Source organism: Tenrec ecaudatus, chromosome 1, assembly GCF_050624435.1.
Source record: "Tenrec ecaudatus isolate mTenEca1 chromosome 1, mTenEca1.hap1, whole genome shotgun sequence".
Taxonomy (NCBI): domain Eukaryota; kingdom Metazoa; phylum Chordata; class Mammalia; order Afrosoricida; family Tenrecidae; genus Tenrec; species Tenrec ecaudatus.
In genome coordinates this window covers 231,888,942-231,910,236 of record NC_134530.1, presented here as the reverse complement: position 1 = coordinate 231,910,236, position 21,295 = coordinate 231,888,942, and the positions used below count along the sequence as shown (strand labels likewise).

Sequence of the window (21,295 nt, the reverse complement as noted above, 5' to 3'; positions counted from 1 at the left end):
TTACTACTTGAATTCCAGTTTATGTTGTGGAATTGATAAGCTGATTTGAAAATTCACATAAAATTGCAATGGACTCAGAATAGACAAAACAACCATGAAAAGACAACCAAAGTAGGCCTCACACTTCCTAGTTTCAAAACGTGCTGCATAGAAATGGTAATCGAGACAGTGCAGTATTACACAGGAGATCTAGATCACTGGTGCCAAAGTGAGACTCTTGAAGTAAAACCTTGTATCAAACAATTTTTAACAAAGGTGCTAAAATGATTATATGAGCACATATTTGCCTTTTCAAAAAGGGTGATGGGACAACCAGAGAACACATCAAATTTGAACCCTTATATCACATCACAAAAAATTTAACTCAAAATGGATCAAAGGCCTTAATGTAAGTATTATAACCATTCAACTCTTAGAAGGGGAAAAACAAAACAAAACAGGAGGAAACCTGTTTCATGACCTCAGATTAGGTAAAACACCAAAGGCACAAGCAACAGATAATTTGGAATTCATTAAAATTTAAAAACTTCTCTGCATGAGAGGGCACCGTGAACAAAGTGAAAAGACAACTAGAGAATGGGGAAAATGTTTGCTTCAGAACATAAGGGACCTGTATCCAGAACATATGAATTCTTACTGGTCAAAAATAAATACAAATAATCCAATTTAAGAACAGGCAAAGGATTTCAACAGACAATTCTCCCAAGATGACTCACCAATATCAAATAAACACATGAAATGACATTCAACCTCATTAATCACCCAACCAAATAAAAACAACTAAATCTAATGCTGACAAGTCAATGTCAACTCAGGCTGACACTACAAGACAGAGTACTACTCCCTAGGGTTCCAAAACTGTTTCTCCCCCCCCCCAGCCCCCCTCTCCTCCCCCTGCCCTGGATGAAATAAATGAATGTACACTTCATGTCTGCTTATCTCTAGTTCCAGTTCTCAAAATGCTCTGGTGTCACTGTATTTTGAAACTATATATATATAAACTTTATATTAGGTGTTGGTTTTCTGAGCTGATCATCAGTGTTACGTTCATAGACAGTTTGTTTCAACTCATCTATTACAGGGCTAATGTACCATCACTTATCCTATTTCCTCCCGGTATTTCCTGTTTCTATCCTAACCTCCTTCTTTCCAAACCCTCTATACTCTGTCCTTGGATGAATTCTGTCTTTTTAATCTTAAATAGTTGATTCCTGTAACACAAGAGTGAGGTCTACAGGGTGGTTTTAAAAATAGTTCAAATACAGTTTTTAAAATCCTCTACAGTAAAATAATTTTGAGATATTTTTCTTATACTGTGATTTTGCTGTTACTGTGTTAAATGCATCTTACCAGGAAAAAAATTTCCATCAATTTCTCTGCCTCAAATGTCAAGCAGAAATTTTATTATTACAAAGTTTTCCTCCTTTTTGCCATTTTGTTTTAAAAATTCAAAATGATAAATGAACTTTATGTCTTAAGGATAGTCAAAATATTCCAAGTTCTTAATTTTATATTTAAGGATATGTAATTTCAACTACTAGCTATCATCATTTGTAATGGAAATATTTCATAGCCATAAAATTTTCCTTAAAGGAAAAATGTGTCATGTTCCTCCATTTACTGCTACTCATATATTTTATAGAGTAGGTTCTCCTATAGAATTCATGCTACAAATTATAGAAGGGCCGTATCATAGCAACCCAGCAATACCACTACAGTGACAAGCTGAGGATGCAATCCAAGATTCTAATTCAAGAAACTGGCACAGAATATAGGACATGCAGCTTTTTTTGGCAATACCCCTAGAACATTAATAACTAAGAGTCTAAAATCAGTTTTTATTTGAAACTTCAGAGGGTGGGGCTATTATAAACCAACAGTGGAAACACTTATTATCAAATAACATCATTGTGATTAAATATGACTTTGTTAAGGTTCTATGGTTTCATTAGAATTGAAGGCGACAGGGGAAAATGGTAGCTATCACACCTTACGAAATATGAATACATGCATCCTAAATGCTTGATAATGAATTCTTTATATATATAGTTTAAGAAATCCCTAGAATAGTATCTAAAATATTTCCGTGCTTTACGCAATTCCCACTTAAATGTATATACACCTTCAACTATCACAGAAGGGTTAAATTATACTATTCTAATTTTATTTAAAAGATCAATTGCCTATTCTCTTTTGTATTTAAAACACCTTCTGGTAAGAAGTAGGAAAAAACATAAACAGGAATGAAGGAGAGTGACTAGGACAAGTGGAACCCTCGAGTTTAGGGAGCAGGAGAGGCGAATGGTGTCCTAGGAAAGGGAGAGTATTTGTGTCATCTGCTTATTTCCACTTGAATATAAAACCTGCTATCTGTTAAATTCAGAGAGATTTTAGGAGCATCTTCATTTCTCATTTTGGACTTTGAGGGAAAACGAAGTATTAAAAAGAGCTTCAGAAATAAACCAGAGGGCTAAGGCTACTTTCAAATTTGACACTTGAGGTGAGAGCCCTATATTGTAGCTACTCCTACTTGTGACTACAAACAAGTACACTGCATCTTTTTTAAAGTACAGGTATATCCTCTGTGATCCCAAAGTAGTGTATTCCTATAAAACCTTCCCAAACCAAAATAGAGGAAAGTGCAGAAGCAATTAGTATTAACTTATATGGGAAAAAATGTTGGATGTTCCCAAACCCAAAAAGAAACCTACCAAATCATACCGAGGAACACAGAAACCTAATATAATGCTAATCCCTAGTGCTCACAGACACAGTTGAAAGCTGTGCTCTAGTGTAGTTCCTGGGGAAGGAGCTTACTTTCTTTTCTACCTCTCTCATGGGCTGGGGTTCCAGATACCTACCTCTTTAGCAGCTCACTGTAAAAGAAAAAGGGGCTTTGGGGTGGTCTTTCTCCCAAGGAGTGGCTGGTGGTTTTGAACTGCTGATCCTTCGGATAAGAACCCAACTCGTGAAGAGTTACAGACACAGAAACCCGTGGACGCAGTTCTTCCCTGTCCTGTAGGGTTGCTTGAGTCAGCTTCGACTTGATGGCATCAAGTAAAACAAGCACTGAACGCTTGTTTTGCTCTTCACCTTTTTTTAAACAGTCAGAATCCTCTTCAGGTTTCTTTCAGTTAACAGGTACTAATGAAGGTCTTTGTTCAAGCAAGGTGGTGTGATTGGAACTTTCAGAAAGTGGAGGACACCTGTACTGCTCACTTTAACAAGGTTGTTGAAGCCTCAAAAGCTCTAAGCCAGGGCCTAGATGCCACCGATACCCCATTTCCCTCTACCATCAGACTATGGATGCATATATAGGTAGAAGGAAGAATCCTAAAACCTGAAATTACTAAACATTTTGCGAATGATCCTTTGTGACCAACGAATAAACCAAACCCACTGCAGTTGCATCAGTTTTGATGCATGAGGACGCTATAAGAGCAGAGTAGAACTTGGCTCCTTAGGGCTTATGATGCCAGTGGAACTCTCTAAGGGAGCAGACAGTCTCATCTTTCTCTTACAGTGTGGCTGACGGTTGGAACCACTGACTTTCAATTAGCAATCCAATGCTTAACCTAGAGTGCCACCAGGGTACTTTGACACATGTACAATCTACCCCAAATCAATTATTAGTACCAGAGATAATATTCCCTCCTTTTAATATACAGAATGTATAACCAGAGTTTTCATATTTGATCTAGTATTTTCATAGATGAAAACTTTATTTGGAAATAATTTTAATTTTTCCCAAATACACAAAATGTATAATATTCTATACATTTAAAAATGGGTTACAGAGTAGTTTGCATTATAATAGTTGTCATCAACTGACTGTGGTTCAGGGCAACCCCTATGTGTCAGAGTAGAACTGTGCTCTATGACAAAGCTGGGATTTTCAATGGCTGATTTTTCAGATTTTTAAGCAGATGACCAGGCCTTGCACACAGATAACCTCTGTGTGGAATGAAGCCTCCAACCTTTTGGTCAGTAGCCAAGCACATCAACTGTTCATGCCACCCAGGGACTACAGTTTGTATTATATAATCCCATTAGTGGGAAAATATTGGAAAATGTTCCAACTTTTCACAAAGTTATTCCTCTGGGTGGGGATTTTTATATTCGACCTTTGTAAGATTTTTACAGTTGCTTTTAACAATGGGCCTGTACACTTTTATAAAAATAATAAAGTCATAAAATAGAGTAGTTAAGAATATGACATTTCTCACTGCATATTATTTAAATACTGTGAGTTTATTTTAGAAAACCATGAAAACTGAGACTTACTCATGACTCACAGAAAGTATTGTATCCTAAAATAGTCATTCCTGTTCCATAGGAGGAGCAGCTACTTCTCTAGGTCTTAAAAAAAGAGGAAGAGAGAAAGTACCAAAGCCAGCCCTTAGGTATCTGGGAGCAAGGTACTGGGTTATTTTCACCTTTCCTACACTATTGATAGAAATATCCTATGATGGAAACATCACTGGGAGGAATAAATGCTGTCTTAAATGCCTTTCATTATTATATGTCTTACTTTATTTCCACTTTGGATTCAGTAGATTGGTTCATTCACTGAAGCACAAATGCATGTAGGAAAGTACTTAAGGAATGCATATAACTGTCTAATATCGGCTTGTCTAGAGGTTTTAGCAGGGAAGTACAATCAGTTAAGTGAAAGATAAATTATTCCAATTGACTTTTACATCCAAGTCTCAATTACTTTGTTCAAACCTTTCTTCCCTCAAACTGGTAAGTATTGATCAGAAAGGGAGAGTGCTATGTTAATATAGCTATAGTTTAAAAAGTTTTCAAAACTTGTGCATGAAGTTTGTGGTGGGCGTACGGAAGTTGAAATACATCCAGCATTTTTAAAAGAAGAGTCTAAACAAATAATCAATTCTTGATCATCTATAATACTTCCTCAAGCTGCTAATTATAGATCATTATAACTTTAACCGAATGAACTCACTGCCACCAAGTAGATTCTGACTCATGGAGACCCTGTAGGACAAAAAGAAACTTGCCCGTTTGTTTCAGACACTTTACGTTTTGACAGGAGTAGACAGCTTCACCTTTCTCCTACAGAGCTGCTACACCTCTGACCTTGGGGCTCCCGCTTCTCAGTAAGTAGCCCACTAAGCCCAGGGATCCTCTTTAACTGAGTGACTCTGAATTATAAATCTAGCTCTGATACAATTTTTCTGGGTGACTGAACAGTTCACTTCATGTTCTATTTCTTAGTATACATACTCCTTACTTCTAACCACCTTGTCATCCAACATTTATTGTTTACAACAATATTAAAAAATCTACAATCCATTTTGCTTATTCTGATATATGCCTGGCAGTAAAATGCTGAGGTGCTAGGCCAGAGTAATACCAGCTGTTATGGTTAAAGTCATTTGTCAACTTGGCTGATTCATGATTCTCGGTGGCTTGGCAGTTATGTAATGATGTAGGAATTTTGTGATCTGATGTGTTCATCCTCCATTTTCCAATAATGCCAATTTTTGTGATGACAACTTGGCTCTTTGAAACTTAACTAAACTAATAAGGAGTGAATGTACTCATTCATAAAACAAATGTTATCATCAAGTTTTCCTTTAAAAAAAATCCACCCTTAAAAAAGATGGAAGAAACCAAAAGACCAATGTTGCCTTTTTATTTGGGAATTGAAAAAAAATAAAGATCTACTTTAAGAGTTCTGAGGAAAAACTTATGTTCGATACTAGCTTACTTTCCCAGGACCTAAGTAAGGCTCTCAATTATAAATATTTATAGTCTATATTCTTAGTACACATTTTGTTTTAGTATAAGCAACATGCATGCTATAGAGGTAAAATCAATAGCCAACCAAGAAGATCAAGTTATAAATGATTCACCCCAAAACATAAAATATTTAAATGTTGGTTACTTCATCCACAACATGCTAAGAAGTTTGGGGCCGGTATGTAAACATTACATTTAATGTCTAATAAACATAGTTTTAGGTCATATAGAAATGTGAGTAACTACATGACACAAAATGGTGTTTTTCTTACAATTAATATAATAGCTTTTGCTTCCTTATTTTATTCAAAAAAGATTAGAACTAAGCTGACTGCCTAAATGCTGCTAAGAAAGGTATGGATTTCAAGCCTGGAAGCATTTACAGTATAAAGGAAAAAAAAAAAACGAGCAATTAAATACCTCTAGCCTTAATTGTGTAATTTTCCCAATCTACAAGTTGTGATCTCCCTCACACAAATACCAACGATATCTTGCCATCCGGCATACTCAGAAGACATTCCATTGAATTGGGAATAGATAATCCTAATTTGGCCAAAATACCAAGTGCCCAGCAAACTATGGTCATTTCCTAACAAATAAATTTGAAAGTCTTGGCAAGTCATTAAAGGTCAAAACATACGGTAACTAATGCTTAGAAGTCATAAAAATTACCAAATGGGCACACTTTTGATTCACATATCCAAGTTTATTTAATGTTCATAATTGGAATTCCAAGATATCTGAAACTTGAAATTTTCCAAATACAACTCTGGATTTTGCTGCTACACCTGCTTTCTTGTCCAGTGTACTACTTCTTAGCAGTATACCCTTACGCATCTATTTGTCCAAACTCCTACCTTTCCCCTACCAATCTTGTACTACACCAAGTTCTATCTAAAATATGCTGGTAAAATAGAGGGCCAACTAAAACAAGAGAAACCCTCAACAAGAGGGACTGACTGGCACAAAGTGGCAGCAACTGACTCAAACATACTAATTATCATGAAGATGGTAAAGGATCAGGTAACATTTCTATTAAAATACAACAGGCCATCAAGAGGAACTGCAACTAATGACAACGATGAAACATCTTTCTTTCTCTCTACCTCTACTGCTCCTCCTCTAGTACAGCTACACCATGTCCTCACTTCAACAAACTCAACTCACTGCCACGGAGTCCATGCCTATTCAGAGAGACCCTAGTAAGGCACGGTAGAACTATCTCTGTGAGTTTCCAAGACTGTTACAGGAGTAGAAAGCCCCATCTTTCTCCCGAGAATGGCTGGTGGTTTCAAACTGCTCATCTTGCAGATCACAGCCCAACTTGTAACCACAGGTTCCTATAATCTCTTAATTGTTCTTCCTTAAGGTCTTGTTCTGCAACAATACTTTCTCCACTCAGCGGCTAGAGTGTTTTCACACGTCCAACGTTTCTAAAGGCGTTGTCCACACTCAGTGATTCCACTTGCAAAGTTTCCATTCACTTCTCAATTTGGTTTCAAAGTCTATCAATTTTCTAAAGCATCTCTCAAAGTCACCAATGTTCTCTAAAGTCTAGTAAACCCATGTACATCTCATTGTTCTTAGTTATCTGACTTGTCTGTTGCTCTTCTCAGCATGACTATCACACATACTCCAGTCCCCTTTTTAAAAGACTTTTTCTGTGACTACCTTGTTTATACTCTCTTCTTTTCCTTGGCCTCTTTTCAAGTTGTCTCTCTTGCATCATGGCTGCTTCTTCAATTTTCTTTTTCTGAGACCATCACCTAAATGTTGGTGATCCTTGGACTCGTATCATTCTATACATTTTCAGAAACTTCTAACACTTAAAATGCCACTTTAGCAGCTAAAGACTCCCAAATTGTTATCTCTAGCGCCACCTCTTTACTTAGCACCAGACCTAAACCAATTAAGTTTGGGAACCTATGTTCTATATCAAAGTCACAACAACTGTTCACAGTTGCCAGAATACGCTTAGCTCACTACTTCTGGGTCTATACATAATGGTCCTTCAATTGGAACTCCTAGACCCCACCTGCCTTGAGCCATGCATCTTCTGACCTTTTAGGATGCAGTTTATCTGTCATTTTTCCCAGGAAACTTTCCCCTCACATAATTATCCTAGGTTCTACAGCTGTATTTCCCATCCAACTACATGCACATAACATTTATCTTCAAAATTCAAAAAAGCTTCAGTTTTATTTACTTTATTGGTAAAGAAAAGTTCTATCTCTACAATTCTTCAAACTTTTAAGCACTATGGAAACCAAAGAGAAAAAAAAAATACCAGCACTCTATTTTTTAAAGGAAAGTATGTGTAGAGTTTCACAGCAAACAACCAAAAAAAACCCAAACTTGTTTCCTGGGACCAATGACAAGAAGTCCTAGGGTACTATCAGGTAAGCATTTGGCAGCTCATTACCAGGGCCAACGGTTGAAACCAAGGGAGAAAAATGTGACTATCTGCCTCTGTAAGTATTTACAGCTTTGAAACACCATATAAGCTCACTGTGAACTGGAATTAATGAGAGTGGGTTTGACTTTTGAGTAATGAAAAATGATAGCACAAATTTTTTTAAATTTAGATATACATTCCTTCAGAAGTTATAAAACATCAACAGATGTTTCTATATAGTTTAAAGTCTGAGAATTCCTGTTGAGGGAAGTGGGAAACACATCCCACTTTGCTCATCAAAATTCAGAGATTATAACCAAAACTGTGTCACCTTATTCACTTCATGAATTAAATCTTAGTGGCATGAAATTAAGAATAAGTTCAAATGATCATCAACCTTTGAAATATCTAAAACTTTGAAATATCTTTTAAGCAATGAATTAAACAAAGGCAAAACCAATCAACAACAAAATTCCCAATTTATAAAAATATAAGATTTCTATCATATGAGCATTCATTCTGTTGGGCTACCTTTCTTTGGAGTGGGTACAAGTAAGGATCTCTTCTTGTCAGTGGCCAATTGGCTGTCTTCCAAATTTCCTGGCACAGACTAGTGAGTGCTTCCAGTGCTTCTTCAGCTTGTTGCAATACTTTAATTGGTAGTCCATCAATTTATGGAGCCTTGTTTCTGGCTAATGCTTTCAGTGAAGCTTGGACTTCTTCCTTTAGTACCAGGAGTTCTTGCTCATATGCTAACACTTGAAATGGTGGATGTCAACTAGTTCTTTTTTGGTCAAATGACTGTTTTCTTTCTTTATTCTTTTGATGCTTTCTGCATCATTAAATATTTTCCATAGACTCTTTCAATATTGCAACTCAAAGTCTTAATTTTTTTCCCATTCTTTCAGTTTAAGCATGTTCTTCCCTTATGGTTTTGTAACTCTAAGTATTTTCACTATAATATTTTACTGTTTTCTCCAGCTGGTCTTTGCCTTAGCTACTCTACGATTAAGAGTAAGTCCCAGAGTCTCTTTTGACATCCACTTTGATCTTTTCTTTCAGTTTTTAAAAAATTTCTTTCTTTCTTTCAATTTTTTTAAATGACCTTTCACTTTCTTCTGTATGATGTTCTTAATGTCATCCCACAGCTCATCATTTTTCAACTACTGTTCCTTGGTTCCCAACTTTTGTATTCTAATCACCAATAATTAAACAGAATGCACAAATTATAAAACAATGCTATTGTTTTATAAAAGTAAAATTTTGCTAAAGATCATCCAACAACAGTTGCAACTGACAAGAGAGCTGCCAGAGGTTCAGGCCAGATTCAGAAGAAGGGATATCACTGCTGATGTCAGATGGACCTTCACTGAAAGTAGACAACACTGGAAATATGTTTACTTGTGTTTCATTGACTGTGCAAAGGCATTTGACTGTGTGGGCAATAACAAACTATGGATAGAATTGAGAAGAATGGGAATTCCAGAACACTTCATTGTGCTCATGCAGATCCTGTACATGGATCAAGAGGCAGTTTTGAGAACAGAACAAAGGACTACTGCGCGGTTTAAAGTCTAGAAAAGTGTGCGTCAGGGTTGTATCCTCCCACCATATTTATCCAATGTGTACGCTCAGCAAATCATTAGAGAAGATGGATTATATGAAGAAGAATGCCTTATCAGGATTAGAAGAAAGCTTATTAACCTGCGATATGCAGATGACACAACCTTAATTTTGGAAAGCGAAGAGGATTTGAAGCACATGCTGATAAAGATCAAGGATTACAGTCTTCAGCATGAACTGTAACTCAATGTAAAGAAAACAAAAATCCTCTCAACTGGACCAATAAGTAACATCATGACAAATGGAGGAAAGGCTGAAGTTGTCAAAATTTCATCTTGCTTGTATCCATAATTAATGCTCATGGAAGCAACAGTCAAGAGATCAAAGCATTCATTGCGGGGGGGGGGGGCAAATCTGTTGCACAAGACCCCTTTAAAGTGTTGAAAAGCAAAGAAGTTACTTTGAGGACTAAGGTGCACCTCACCTAAGCCATGGTATTTTCAATCACCTCATATCCCTATGAAAGTTGGACCCTGAATAAGGGATACCAAATAAGAGTCCATGCACTTGAATTATGGTGCTGGAGATTCCTGAAAGTATGTACTGCTAACAGAGCAACCCGCTCTGTTTTAGAAGTAGTACAGTCACGATGCTTCTCAGAGGAAAGCATGAGGATGGGAAGACTTTGTCTCACACATTTTAGACATGTTATGAGGAGAGATCAATCCCTGGGAAAAAGACACCATGCTTGGTAAAGTGGAGGGGCAGCGAAAAAGAGAAAATCCTCAAGAAGGTGGGTTGGCACAGTGGCTGCAACAATGGGCTTAAATATAAGAACAACTGTGAGGGTGATGCAGAACCAGGGTGTGTTTAGCTGTTGCACAAAGGGTCAGTATGAGTCAGGCTGACTTGAGGGCACCTAACAAGAACAACATATTTTAAGATTTAACACTAACTGTAAATTCTAAGCTCATCCAAGGAAAAAAACCTTGGTTTAGCTATGTAACCATTTTACTCATTAAATAAAATCTTATAGAGTACACAAATGATAAGACTAAAACTTTAAAACCCCTACTTTCCTCTCTGTAACAAAAGAAGACTTCTCTGATGAAGTGGCAGGAAGTATAAAATCAGAACAAAAAGAGTAAAATCAGTTCCCAGTGGAGGTTACACTCATAATGACTGAGAGGCTCAACCAGCTAAAGGCACAGCAGCAGCAGGTTGTCCGAGATGCAATTAGCACTACACTACCATTCCAGCAGGAGGAGCGTGTGCCCAGGAAATCCCTCATGCTCAGTACCCAATGAGGAAAGAGGTTCTCAGAATTTTACCTTGTAAATCGATAGTATTCAGCAAACTACACAAGGGAGAAGGAGGAGAAGAAATTTCAGCAAGTTTTTTTTAGGAAACTTGATCAAAATTTGAGCATTGCTTGACTTTGCCATTACTTTCCCAAAAGCACCTCTAAAGAAATTTCTTCAGGAACATTCAAAAAGATACATAAAACAAGTAGACTCGCAACTGCTTATTAATGAACATCTTGCTCAGACAAGTAAGAGTTTATTTTGTATAAGTCTAGCCTGTCATGTAAAACTCAGCAAGGCATTTAGGATCCTTATTACTTATAATGCACTAAGAGTAATTACCTATTTTAACTCTGTTCCTTTCATCTCTTTCTAGGACATCCTTATAAAAGAAGACTGTACCTCAAATTTAGGAATTACTGTAAACTAATTATTTTAGTTTATTATATATATATGGGCATCAACCCAGTATTACTTTTCCACACAAATGTACACATTACATCTCTTAATAATAAATCTATTAATAATGTTACTATCGTTAACACTGGTCACTGGCAAAAGAGTTTTACATGAGAGTATTCAACAAATCCATTAAAAAATTAAGAGATAATGGAATGTTTCCAAAAAGTTTTTCCCCAGTAGTTTTATTGAGATTTAATTCACATATTATACATTTCCATAGTTGAGTCATATAAAGAGCTGTATATACATCATCATAATCAGTTCCAGAACATCCCTCCCCCTCTTGTAGCATTAGCTCTCCAATTCCCTCTAACCTCCTTCCGCATATCCCCAATGAGACATTGCACTAGTTATTGTCCCTATACATCTGCCTGTTTTGTGCTTCATATACTGGAAAACATACCAAAAATCTCCAAAGAACAAACAAAAAACCCTGAAAACATACAGATTTTTTCCCCGAGAAAGACCAACAACAACATTAAAATAAACTGGGGGCAGGGGAAAGAACCTCTATTGAGAAAAAAGCAAGAAATATTGAAAATTAGAACAAATCCAAAATGGGTCAAAGGGAAGATCAAAGGGGAGGTACCACATTTTAACCTAATTATATCAATAATAATCGAGTTTATAATAATCTCCAATAGCAAGACAGTAGCCAGAGGGGATCTAAGAGAGGATTCCAAAAACCAAACTCACTGTCGAGTCGGTGTCAACTCCTAGCTATCTTATAGGACAAGAAGGAATTGCCCTTGTGAGTTTCCAAGCCTATAGCTCTTTACAGTAAGAGAAAGCCCCATCTTCCTCCCTTGGGGCACATGGTGGTTTTGAACCATTGACCTTGTAGTTAGCAAGTCAATTCATAACCACTACACCAAGAGGGATCCATACCAGAGGCTTAATCAATGTATTTTCAAACTCTTTGAAGGCCCCTTGTATAAGAGCAAGCAATCTTTTGTTTTAAAAATCTGCATTACTACTTACTGTTAAGGTATTTTAAAACTCAAAAAGGTTACTTTAAATAACCTTGAAAGAATTTTTAACATAAATATATTAAAACAAAACCCAAAGCATTGGAAACCTGATCTACCAGTTGTTGGTGATTTCCATCAACTGGATTCCAACCATGATAACCCTCTGTGTGCCAAACAGAATCACTAAGCAGGATTTTCAAGGCTGTGACTTTCTTCTAAGGCACTTCTGGGTAGAATCCAACCACCAACATTTGTTACTAATCAAGCACTTAACCACAGATAGTAATCAATAATGGGGTGTAAGTAAACAAAAGACAATCAACAGGTAATTTCTTCATTAAAATAATAACTGTTTTCAGGACCACATTTACGATGCACAGCACAATGTACTTGGATTTCGACATGGTATCAGGAGAGACCAGTCCTGTCAAAGGACATCATGTTGGTAAAGTGGAGTGTCAAGGAAAATGGAGACTGCAGGAGATGGAGAGGCACAGAGGCTGCAACAGTGGTCTTAAAACATAACAACTGTGAGGATGGCATAAGATCACACAGTGTTTTGTTCTGTTATACACAGGGTCGCTCTGAGTAGGAACAGAGTCACCACCACCTAATAGCAATATGTGGTCCTTAGCATTATTTTTACCTCGTATTAAAATATCCATGAGTATATAAAAAACAAAGTACTATATATGGTACCAGTTATAATTTAAATTATGTCTCTCAAAAAGATGTTTAAAATCCCAAGTTCTGGCCCTTGCTAGCTCAACTTCATTTGGAAAAAGAGTCTTTGAAAATATTTTCAACTAATGTGAAGTTATACCCGAGCAGATGGGTTTTACCCCATCTGATGATGACTTTATTAAGAGAAAAGAGGCACAAAGACAGACACACAATGGAGGCATGCCATGGGACAGACCCTGGAGCTACCAGCAGCTTGGAAGCACTGAACAGATTCTCCTTTGAAATCTTAGAAAAAATCCACATAGCAAACCCCCTGAACTCTGTCTCATGGCCCCCAGAGCTGTGAACTACCAAATCTACCCAAACTCACAGGGGTCAGATAGATTCCAAATCAGAGACCCTACAGGTTAAACTACCCCCATTAGGTTTCTCAGGAAAGAATCTTTAAGGAAGACTGTCACATCTTTCTCCCATGGAGTGGCGGATGGACTCAAACTGCTGATCTTTTGGTGAGTAGTGGTGCTTTAACTACTGCACAAGGGCTCCTATAAGCGGCCCAGTGTAGCATTTTGTTACGGCAGCCCTAAGAACCAGAAACAGGAACATACTGTGATTTACAAAAAAAAAAAAAAAAAGCAGTATCTTCTTTCATAAGAAATGTACTATAATATTCTTGAGAGAGAGGGCCACACTACAACCACTACTGACTTACACAACAAATCAATGAGTATGTACTCAAATTAGTTATAAGAAAGATCAGGTAGCTGCAGGTTTTCCATGTCCGATCTTGGATAAAAACCCTGGTCAAAATTAAGATGATAGATTTAAAAATGGTCTGAGAAACACATTTCTTGGTGCTAAATAAACATAAAGAATAGCCAAAAATACAGTTAAATTTGAGATAATTTCCTATGCCCAATGTAATTCAACAGAATCAGGGTATTAGGTCTAGATCTTAAAGAAGCAGAACAGTATCTCAAGGATACAGTATTTTTACATTTCAAAGTGGTTAGGATGCTCATTTACTATCCTGAGAGACTGGTTTAAGAACAGGCAAGTAAATCTCTAATTTATGTGCTTAATTTTATTGGCCATCTCAGTCATAGCTCCCAAAACCTAACAGAATAAAAAATAGACAGCCTGGCACCAAATTTTAATGGTTAGACTTTTAGTTATGACGACTAATGCAAAATCCAGTAGACACAATCACCTCATGGTGCCTGTTAACTCCAGTGCACCACTATCAACTTTGGGATAGCAGCCGATAAGCCATAGGGGGCAGCAAAGTGAAGAGAGTGGAAAGTAAACAGCAGGAGGCGAGGTGAGGGCAGGAAAATGTTAATAGGTTGGACAATGAGCCAGAAGGACAAGAGAAAAAGGGACAAAGTCTCAATTAATGAATTGAATCAATAGACAGATCATGCTAAACCAGGGATTCGCACCCCTGGCTGCACATTAGAATCACCTAGGGAGCTTTTAAAACTGCAAATGCATAGGTCCTGCCTTAACCAATTAATTTAAAATCTCCTGGGTGCAGCCCAAACATTGATTAAAAAAAAAAAAATCTCCAAGTATACAGCCAAGTTTGTGAACCACTGTGTTTAAAAATATAATAGAATAAGTGACTCTCCACCACCAACTTTTTACAATTTTAAGTTAAATTTCAAACATGAAGCCCTACACTATTTTTCCCAAACATACTGATTTGGTTGATAAGCCAATCTGATCAACAGAAAGGCAATTACCATTACTCATGTAACACTCATTCATGTTTGTGGCTTTATCAAGGGAAAAGTTTACATTTCAGATAAAAAGTGATGAAATTGCAGTGCAAAGGAGTTAAAAAAACAAGCCCATAGCAATCATGACAATCAATGATGCAGGTAGAGAACTTAAATCTGCTACACAATGAACTGTATTCTGGCCCAATGATCACACAGTTTTACTAAGTACATTTTACTGAATTATCACTTTATTTAACTAGATACTTCATAAAACAACCCAATATTTAATTAAAAACCAGAGGTGATGATGAAAGAGGAAAAATAATGATCATACATAGGAATTCTGAAGATGTTCAAGATTTAAACAAAGTTCTTCCTTCATGTGAAGACTACCAATGGGCACTGTATTTAGTAATTTCCCTTTATTTTAAAATTTTAAAAAATTAATTCTTCCATACAACAATCTGAAAATGACTGAAATGCTCTAATGGTTTACAAATGAATGTTTTTCTTAATGTTCAGCTTAACATACTTTCTCAAGATTTCAACTTTTTAATGCCACCCCAAGCACACAAGAAGTCTGAGGGTTAGATGCACTTTGAGAAGATCTGGAAACTTTACAAAGTGACCATTCATCCACCCTCTCCTTCCCTCACCCACAGGGAAGTGTGTTCAGGTAGTTGTGAAACTTCAGCTCTGTCGGCGTACTTGTTCCAAGAGGGGCCCTGGTGGCACGATGGTTGTGTCTAGCTTTTGCACATGAGCTGCTCTGAGGAGGAGAAACTTTGTGATCTGCTCTGGGCAAGATTCCGGCCAAGGAAACCCTAGGGGGAGATTTTGCCCTGTGCAGCGAAGTGGATTCTGATTCATGATGAGCCCATGAGTTACAGAATAGAACTGTGCCATAGGGTTTTCTCGGCCCCAATTGTTAGAGCAGATCTCCAGACAGAAGCACTACGGGGTGGATTCCAATCGCCAACTTTGCTGTTAGTTTGCTGTTATGTGTTGGCAAGTCTATTCCAACTCCTAGTGACCCTAGAGGACTCCTTTGCTGGTAAGCAATACCAGAGATTACGGACTGTAAGAAGAATAAACAGATCTGTTTGGGAAGAAGTACAGCCAGAATACTCTTTAGAAGAGGGGGTGAGGATACTGGATACTATCAGGAGGGGCCTGTTCTTATAGGAAGACATCATGCTTGGTAGAGTCTTCAAGTAAGAGGACTTACATAGATTGACACAGCAGCTGCAAAAATGAGCTCAAACATAGCAACTATAGTGAGGATGGCCAAAGACTAGGAAGTGTTGTTCCCATTTGTGGCACCCAGGGTCCCTACAACTGAAAACCTCAATGGCACCTTACAACAACCAAACTGAAAAAGAAAAATCAAATCCGCTGCCATAAGTTGGTTCCAATTCATAGAAACCTTTTAAGGCTTATGAGGCAGTAAATCTTCACGAGAGCACAAGAAGAGAGAGCTTGAATGTCTCTCCCAGAGTGGTTGGTGGGTTTGAACCATCAGCCTAGAGATTTGCAGCCCCAATGCTTATCCCACAGCACCACCAGGGCTCCATTACCTTAAAAACTCACTGCCATTGGGTCAATTCTTACTCACAGTGACCCTATAGGGCAGGGGAGAAATGTGTCTTTGGATTCCAGAGACTGCAATTCTTTGCAGGAGTAGAAAGCCTCATCTTTCTCCTGCAAATCAGCTGGTGGTTTTGAACTGCTGACCTTGCAGTTAGCAGCCCAACTTGTAACCAGTACACCACCAGAGCTTCCTCAAGAAGGTGAAAACAGGGGATTATAGGGATTCAAAGGCACACGTTTTAGACAGTTTTAGTTGTTAAACAGAGAGATTATATTTTCATAATAAAAAGGTAAAATAATTATAAAATGCTAGCATGCTACATAGATATAAGGTATCAATTACTATGCCAGACCAATCTATCTAGAAACTTACTTTAAAAATTAATAAGAATTAAAACCTCCCATTGTCTCTAATAGAGACTTATACGTTTAAATTTTTCCTAATTCTTAGCAGGGAAAAAGTTTAAAATAGAAAAATTAAGCCCTATGTTAAAATAAATTTAAATACAGAAAAGAAATTACTGACAACATGCTAAGTTTATTTTCGAGCACCTAGTTCTCCAAGAAGCTTAGAGGATTAGCAAAATAAATGATAAGGTATTTTGAGGGGGAAAGCTAAAAGTTATACAGTAGGAGGCAGTTTAATTTCTTAAAATCTACATATTAGTTTCTCATTTAAAAAATCCTTTGGGCAAGGCCTATTTATGAAATATTTTCTGTGACAACGTAGTTTATTCTGAAATTTGCACCAGAAAAACTATGCAATATACTTACTAAATGTGCACAAACGAACTTCTTATGGATCAAAGATTGGATTATTTTGTTAAACCTTATTCATAGTATGCTTTAAGGAAAACTAGCTGGCACCCTTCCACGTCAGACTCATGTGGACAAAGTGTAACACAAGCAGGTTGGAATAAACACTTGAAAGATCCTGGGCACCCAGATAGCTGAACCACGCCACAGTCTGATTGTATTTCAGAGCAGGAAGAAAAATTCTTTCATACACATACTAAAGGGCTTTCCACTGGTTTCTGTTAAGGCCACAAATGAGAAGGGGAAAAAAATTACTACTGACAAAAACCACAAGGCCGTGGTACCCAATACACTGCCAAAGTAGCAAAAAAAAAAAAAAAAAACTGATTTTTTTTTCCCCTCTGAATTACTTTTCAAGCAATTTTTGAACATGGAATAAAAGTAGTTTTTCCTAATAGTGGGTAACCCACATAAGGGTTTTATTTCCTTAATTAACTTGATACACAAGAATTTATCCTGAATGCAGAATTTCCTTGCAAGGAATACTACATTTTCCAGCAAATACTTAAGAATTAATCTAAAGTTTCCATTCATTTTTCTCTCACTGTACTAGGGTCCAAATACTTGCTCCTTCCTCTTAGTGACCAAATATTAGAAATAAAAAATTCAATGCACTTTCAACTTGTACAGCCATATATCATGTAACTTAGATGATATTACTGATTGTGTCTCTTTTGGCCAGGCTTTTAAAAGCAAAATGTACAAGCACTAAAGCTGCATCTCCTAGCTTGAAACCAATCGTATTTCATATTAAAATAATTTGCTAAGCCAAATGAGTAAGTCATTAATAAGTAGAACACTAAAGAGTCATAATGTTACTAAAAAGCAAATAAAACACAAAGAAAAATGTTACTACTAATCTTTAAATAGACTAGTGAACAAAAAATAGCAACCATGTTTTAATTAAGCTTAAATTGTTAAATTCATGACTAACAAGCAATGTCCTACTAGGTAAGATAATTATTCTTTTGTAGCTGTGACAATGCTTAGGAATTAAAAGTCCTGGCAATACTTACAATTTTGGCTACCACTGAGTACCATGTGTTAAGTGTTAGCAATTTTTGTATGTTCAAGCGCAAACCAATGATAAACGTGGCAGCAGCTAGTAAGGATATCTCGCTTAAATAAAACTTATCAAACACCAGTTGGATTCTGCAGTAGGATGTCCTTGATATAGAAGCAGCCCTAAAGGCAGGGCTGCCTCAGAACGGGGTTCCACAGCTATTGCTGGCCAACTGTGATTTGATCTGGAGTTTTCTTTAGACTCCTTGCCAAACTATGGCTGGATTCATATGCCCAAAGACAGATTAGAATCACACTAGCCTTCGAGGCGATTCTAAAACCATTTCAATGGCTTGCAAAATCGGACGAGTACCGGTACTTAGCTGTTTTTGTAAGAACCTTTAATTTCCTGGCCTTGCAAAGCAGAGATCTCTATCACATTCCATTTGTTGCCAAAAAAAAAGAAAAAGAAAATTTAATGTCTAGGACGTTATCATCTATCGATTCTATCATGATATTTATCTCATAAAAAAGATGTTAAAATTCTATAACTAAGATAGCAGATTCACCAAGAATAAATGGGGCACTAGAAGAAAACTTGTTTAAAATCCTCTACACCCAGTGAGAAAAGAAGTGAGCCAAAAAAGGAGTGCCAAGTTCTCCCGCAAATGGGCGCAGGGAGCACGCGGAACTGTGGACGCTCCAAATCGACAAAATCCCAGGAACCACGTCTTGGCGAAGTTCCCAGCCCACTGCAGACTCACAAAATGTGCTCCTTTACACGCGTTTCGCCTCGAGGTCTTCTCGGGCAAGAAGGCATTTTCCTTCTCTTACCTGGGCTACCAACGTCAACACGGAAACGTAAAAAGCCAGGAGGTCCAACTAACACGCGTCCGATTTGTGGGCGCGCTCTTTACGCATAGAGCGAAACCGCACTCGTGTTCCCGGTCAGCCGGACTCTTCGGGACGCTGGCTGGGAGGGGAAGTTAGGGACGAGGTGGGTGCAGGCGGCTTGCTAATGGGGGGGGGGGGGTCAAGGACTAGCTAAGGTGGCCGAAAGAGGGGCTTCGCTGGGCTAAGTGGTGGTCGGAAGGTAAGCCTGGTCGCTGCTGAAGCCAGACCCGGCTTGGGGGCAAGACCCCATGCGAAGGGCGCCAGGTAAGCGAGCGCGCAGGTGGGGCGAGGTGTTTGATGGGGTGCTTGCCGCCCTTGCCGTGAGAAGATCGGCGGAAATTAGCAAGTAGGGAAAGAAGGGAGCCATTGAACGCCAAACATGTTTGCGGAAAGACAAAGATTTACGTGGGGAGTGGGGGTCCAGACATGGTGGGAAACGTGGCTCACACACACGCCCCGGGGCCCCCCTGGGCCCGGAGGCCGGCCGCGGAGGACAAGGCTCTGCCGGCGCGGAGGCGCGCGGCCCCTGCGCGCCCCGGGGCGCGCCGACCGTACCCCTACCTTTGAGCTGGGGCAGGGGGTGCAGCTCCGCCTGGCTGCCCTGGCTGCGGAACTGCGACGAGCCCTGCGAGCGCTTCTGCCGCTGCGCCTTGCGCACCGATTTCCGGGTGAAGCCGTCCACTTTCTCCGAGGCCGAGATGGCGGCGCAGGCAGCCCCCGCCGGCGGCGGCGACGACGACGACATCTCCGCGGCCCTGGCGCTTGGCAGCTCCGGCGGCTGCTCGCACGGCACGGGCAGCGGCGGCCCGAGGAGGAGGCGGAGGAGAGGCGCGGGGAGCTCGCGCCCCTTCGCCCCGTCGTCCCCCGAGCCGCACCGCCCTCCCGCTCCCGGGTGCCGCCGAGCTTCTCCTCGCCGCCCGCCAACGCCTCACGGCCACATCGCCGTCCCGGAGGTTGCTGGTCCCCGCCGCGCGGCGAGCTCCCGGGGCTGGCGGAGGGAAGGGCGGGGGCGGAGGGGGGTGAAGAAGTTGTTGACTCCGGGCGCGCAGGGCGGGTGGAAAGGCGCCCGAAGTTTAGACAACTGAGGCGAGGGCGCGGGGTGTGCGGACGCCGAGCGCGCTTCTCGTCCCTTCAGCCAGGTGGCCCAGCCGGCCGGCCGGCTCGCACTTCAGTGGCCACTGCCGGCGCTGCCCGTCCTGCCTGGAGCCGCCTCCCGGGGCGCTGCCATCGCGGGTCCTCTCGGAGCGGCCGCCTGGGTGCCCGCTCCTCCTGGTCAGCGCCGGCCCCTCATCTCCCGAGGCGGCGCCCCGGCCCTCGGCGCGCGCACACTCGCTCCGGGCCGCGCCGAGCGGACCCGGCCCCCTCCCCCACGCGCCCGTCGGCGGCTCCCGGAGAACCCCCGGCGAGCGACCGCTACAACTTGAGAAGGTGGTTGGTACAGGCAGGGCGGGGGGGTAGCGTGTGTCCCTGCGTGCGCGCGCGCAAGGGCGCGCGGCTCGGGGGTGGGGCTTCGCGGGAGGTGGGGAGGGAGGAGTTTGATTGACAACTTCCGTGGGGTCCCGCCAGCCTCTCTCATGCTGCGCGAAGGTCGGCTCCCCCCGTCGGGGGGCGGGGCAGAGACCGGGGGCAAGAATACATGCCAGCTCCTGTGGCCAATCATAGAGCCCAGCGGCAAGGAGCGGGGGGAGAGGCGGAGCCTCCTAGACGGTTTATTACGCGTCTGGCCGAAGCGCGGGCGGGGGCGCAATTGTGTGACGGACATCGGAGCTAGCCAATCGCAAGTGAAGGCGGCGAGCGGGGTGCCAACTGCGTCATGGCAAACGAACGAATCCTCTTGGGAGGGAGGGAAAGGGTCCCTCCGTCAGCGAGCACATTTGCACGCCTGCGCAACAGCTCCAGGCTATAATTGCTCTCCTGACAGCCTAAAAGAAGACCGGAAAGCTAGAAGTGGGGGAGTTGAGGGAGCCAAATAGAGCACTCCCTCCCCACCCTCTCCTCTCTCTGGCCTATGAGGAACTGCAGCGACGGAGGGGGAGCCTCCGGCTTGGGACGCCAAGACGAAAGGCCGCCAGGTGTTGCGTCAACTGAAAGGGGGCGGTCGGAGGCCGGGTAGGGATTGAGCGC

General features: G+C 40.4%; 1 protein-coding gene across 1 annotated transcript in view; it reads right to left on the bottom strand.

Annotated features, from left to right (window-relative positions):
- The window catches only part of PPP2R5A (protein phosphatase 2 regulatory subunit B'alpha), a 79,822-nt gene extending 59,199 nt beyond the window's left edge, over positions 1–20,623 (bottom strand). The window contains exon 1 of the mRNA XM_075530101.1: positions 19,733–20,623. Within this exon, the coding sequence (XP_075386216.1) occupies positions 19,733–19,916 (184 nt within the window). The 5' untranslated portion in view covers positions 19,917–20,623. The remainder of the gene's footprint in view (positions 1–19,732) is intronic.
- Positions 20,624–21,295: the final 672 nt, after the last annotated feature.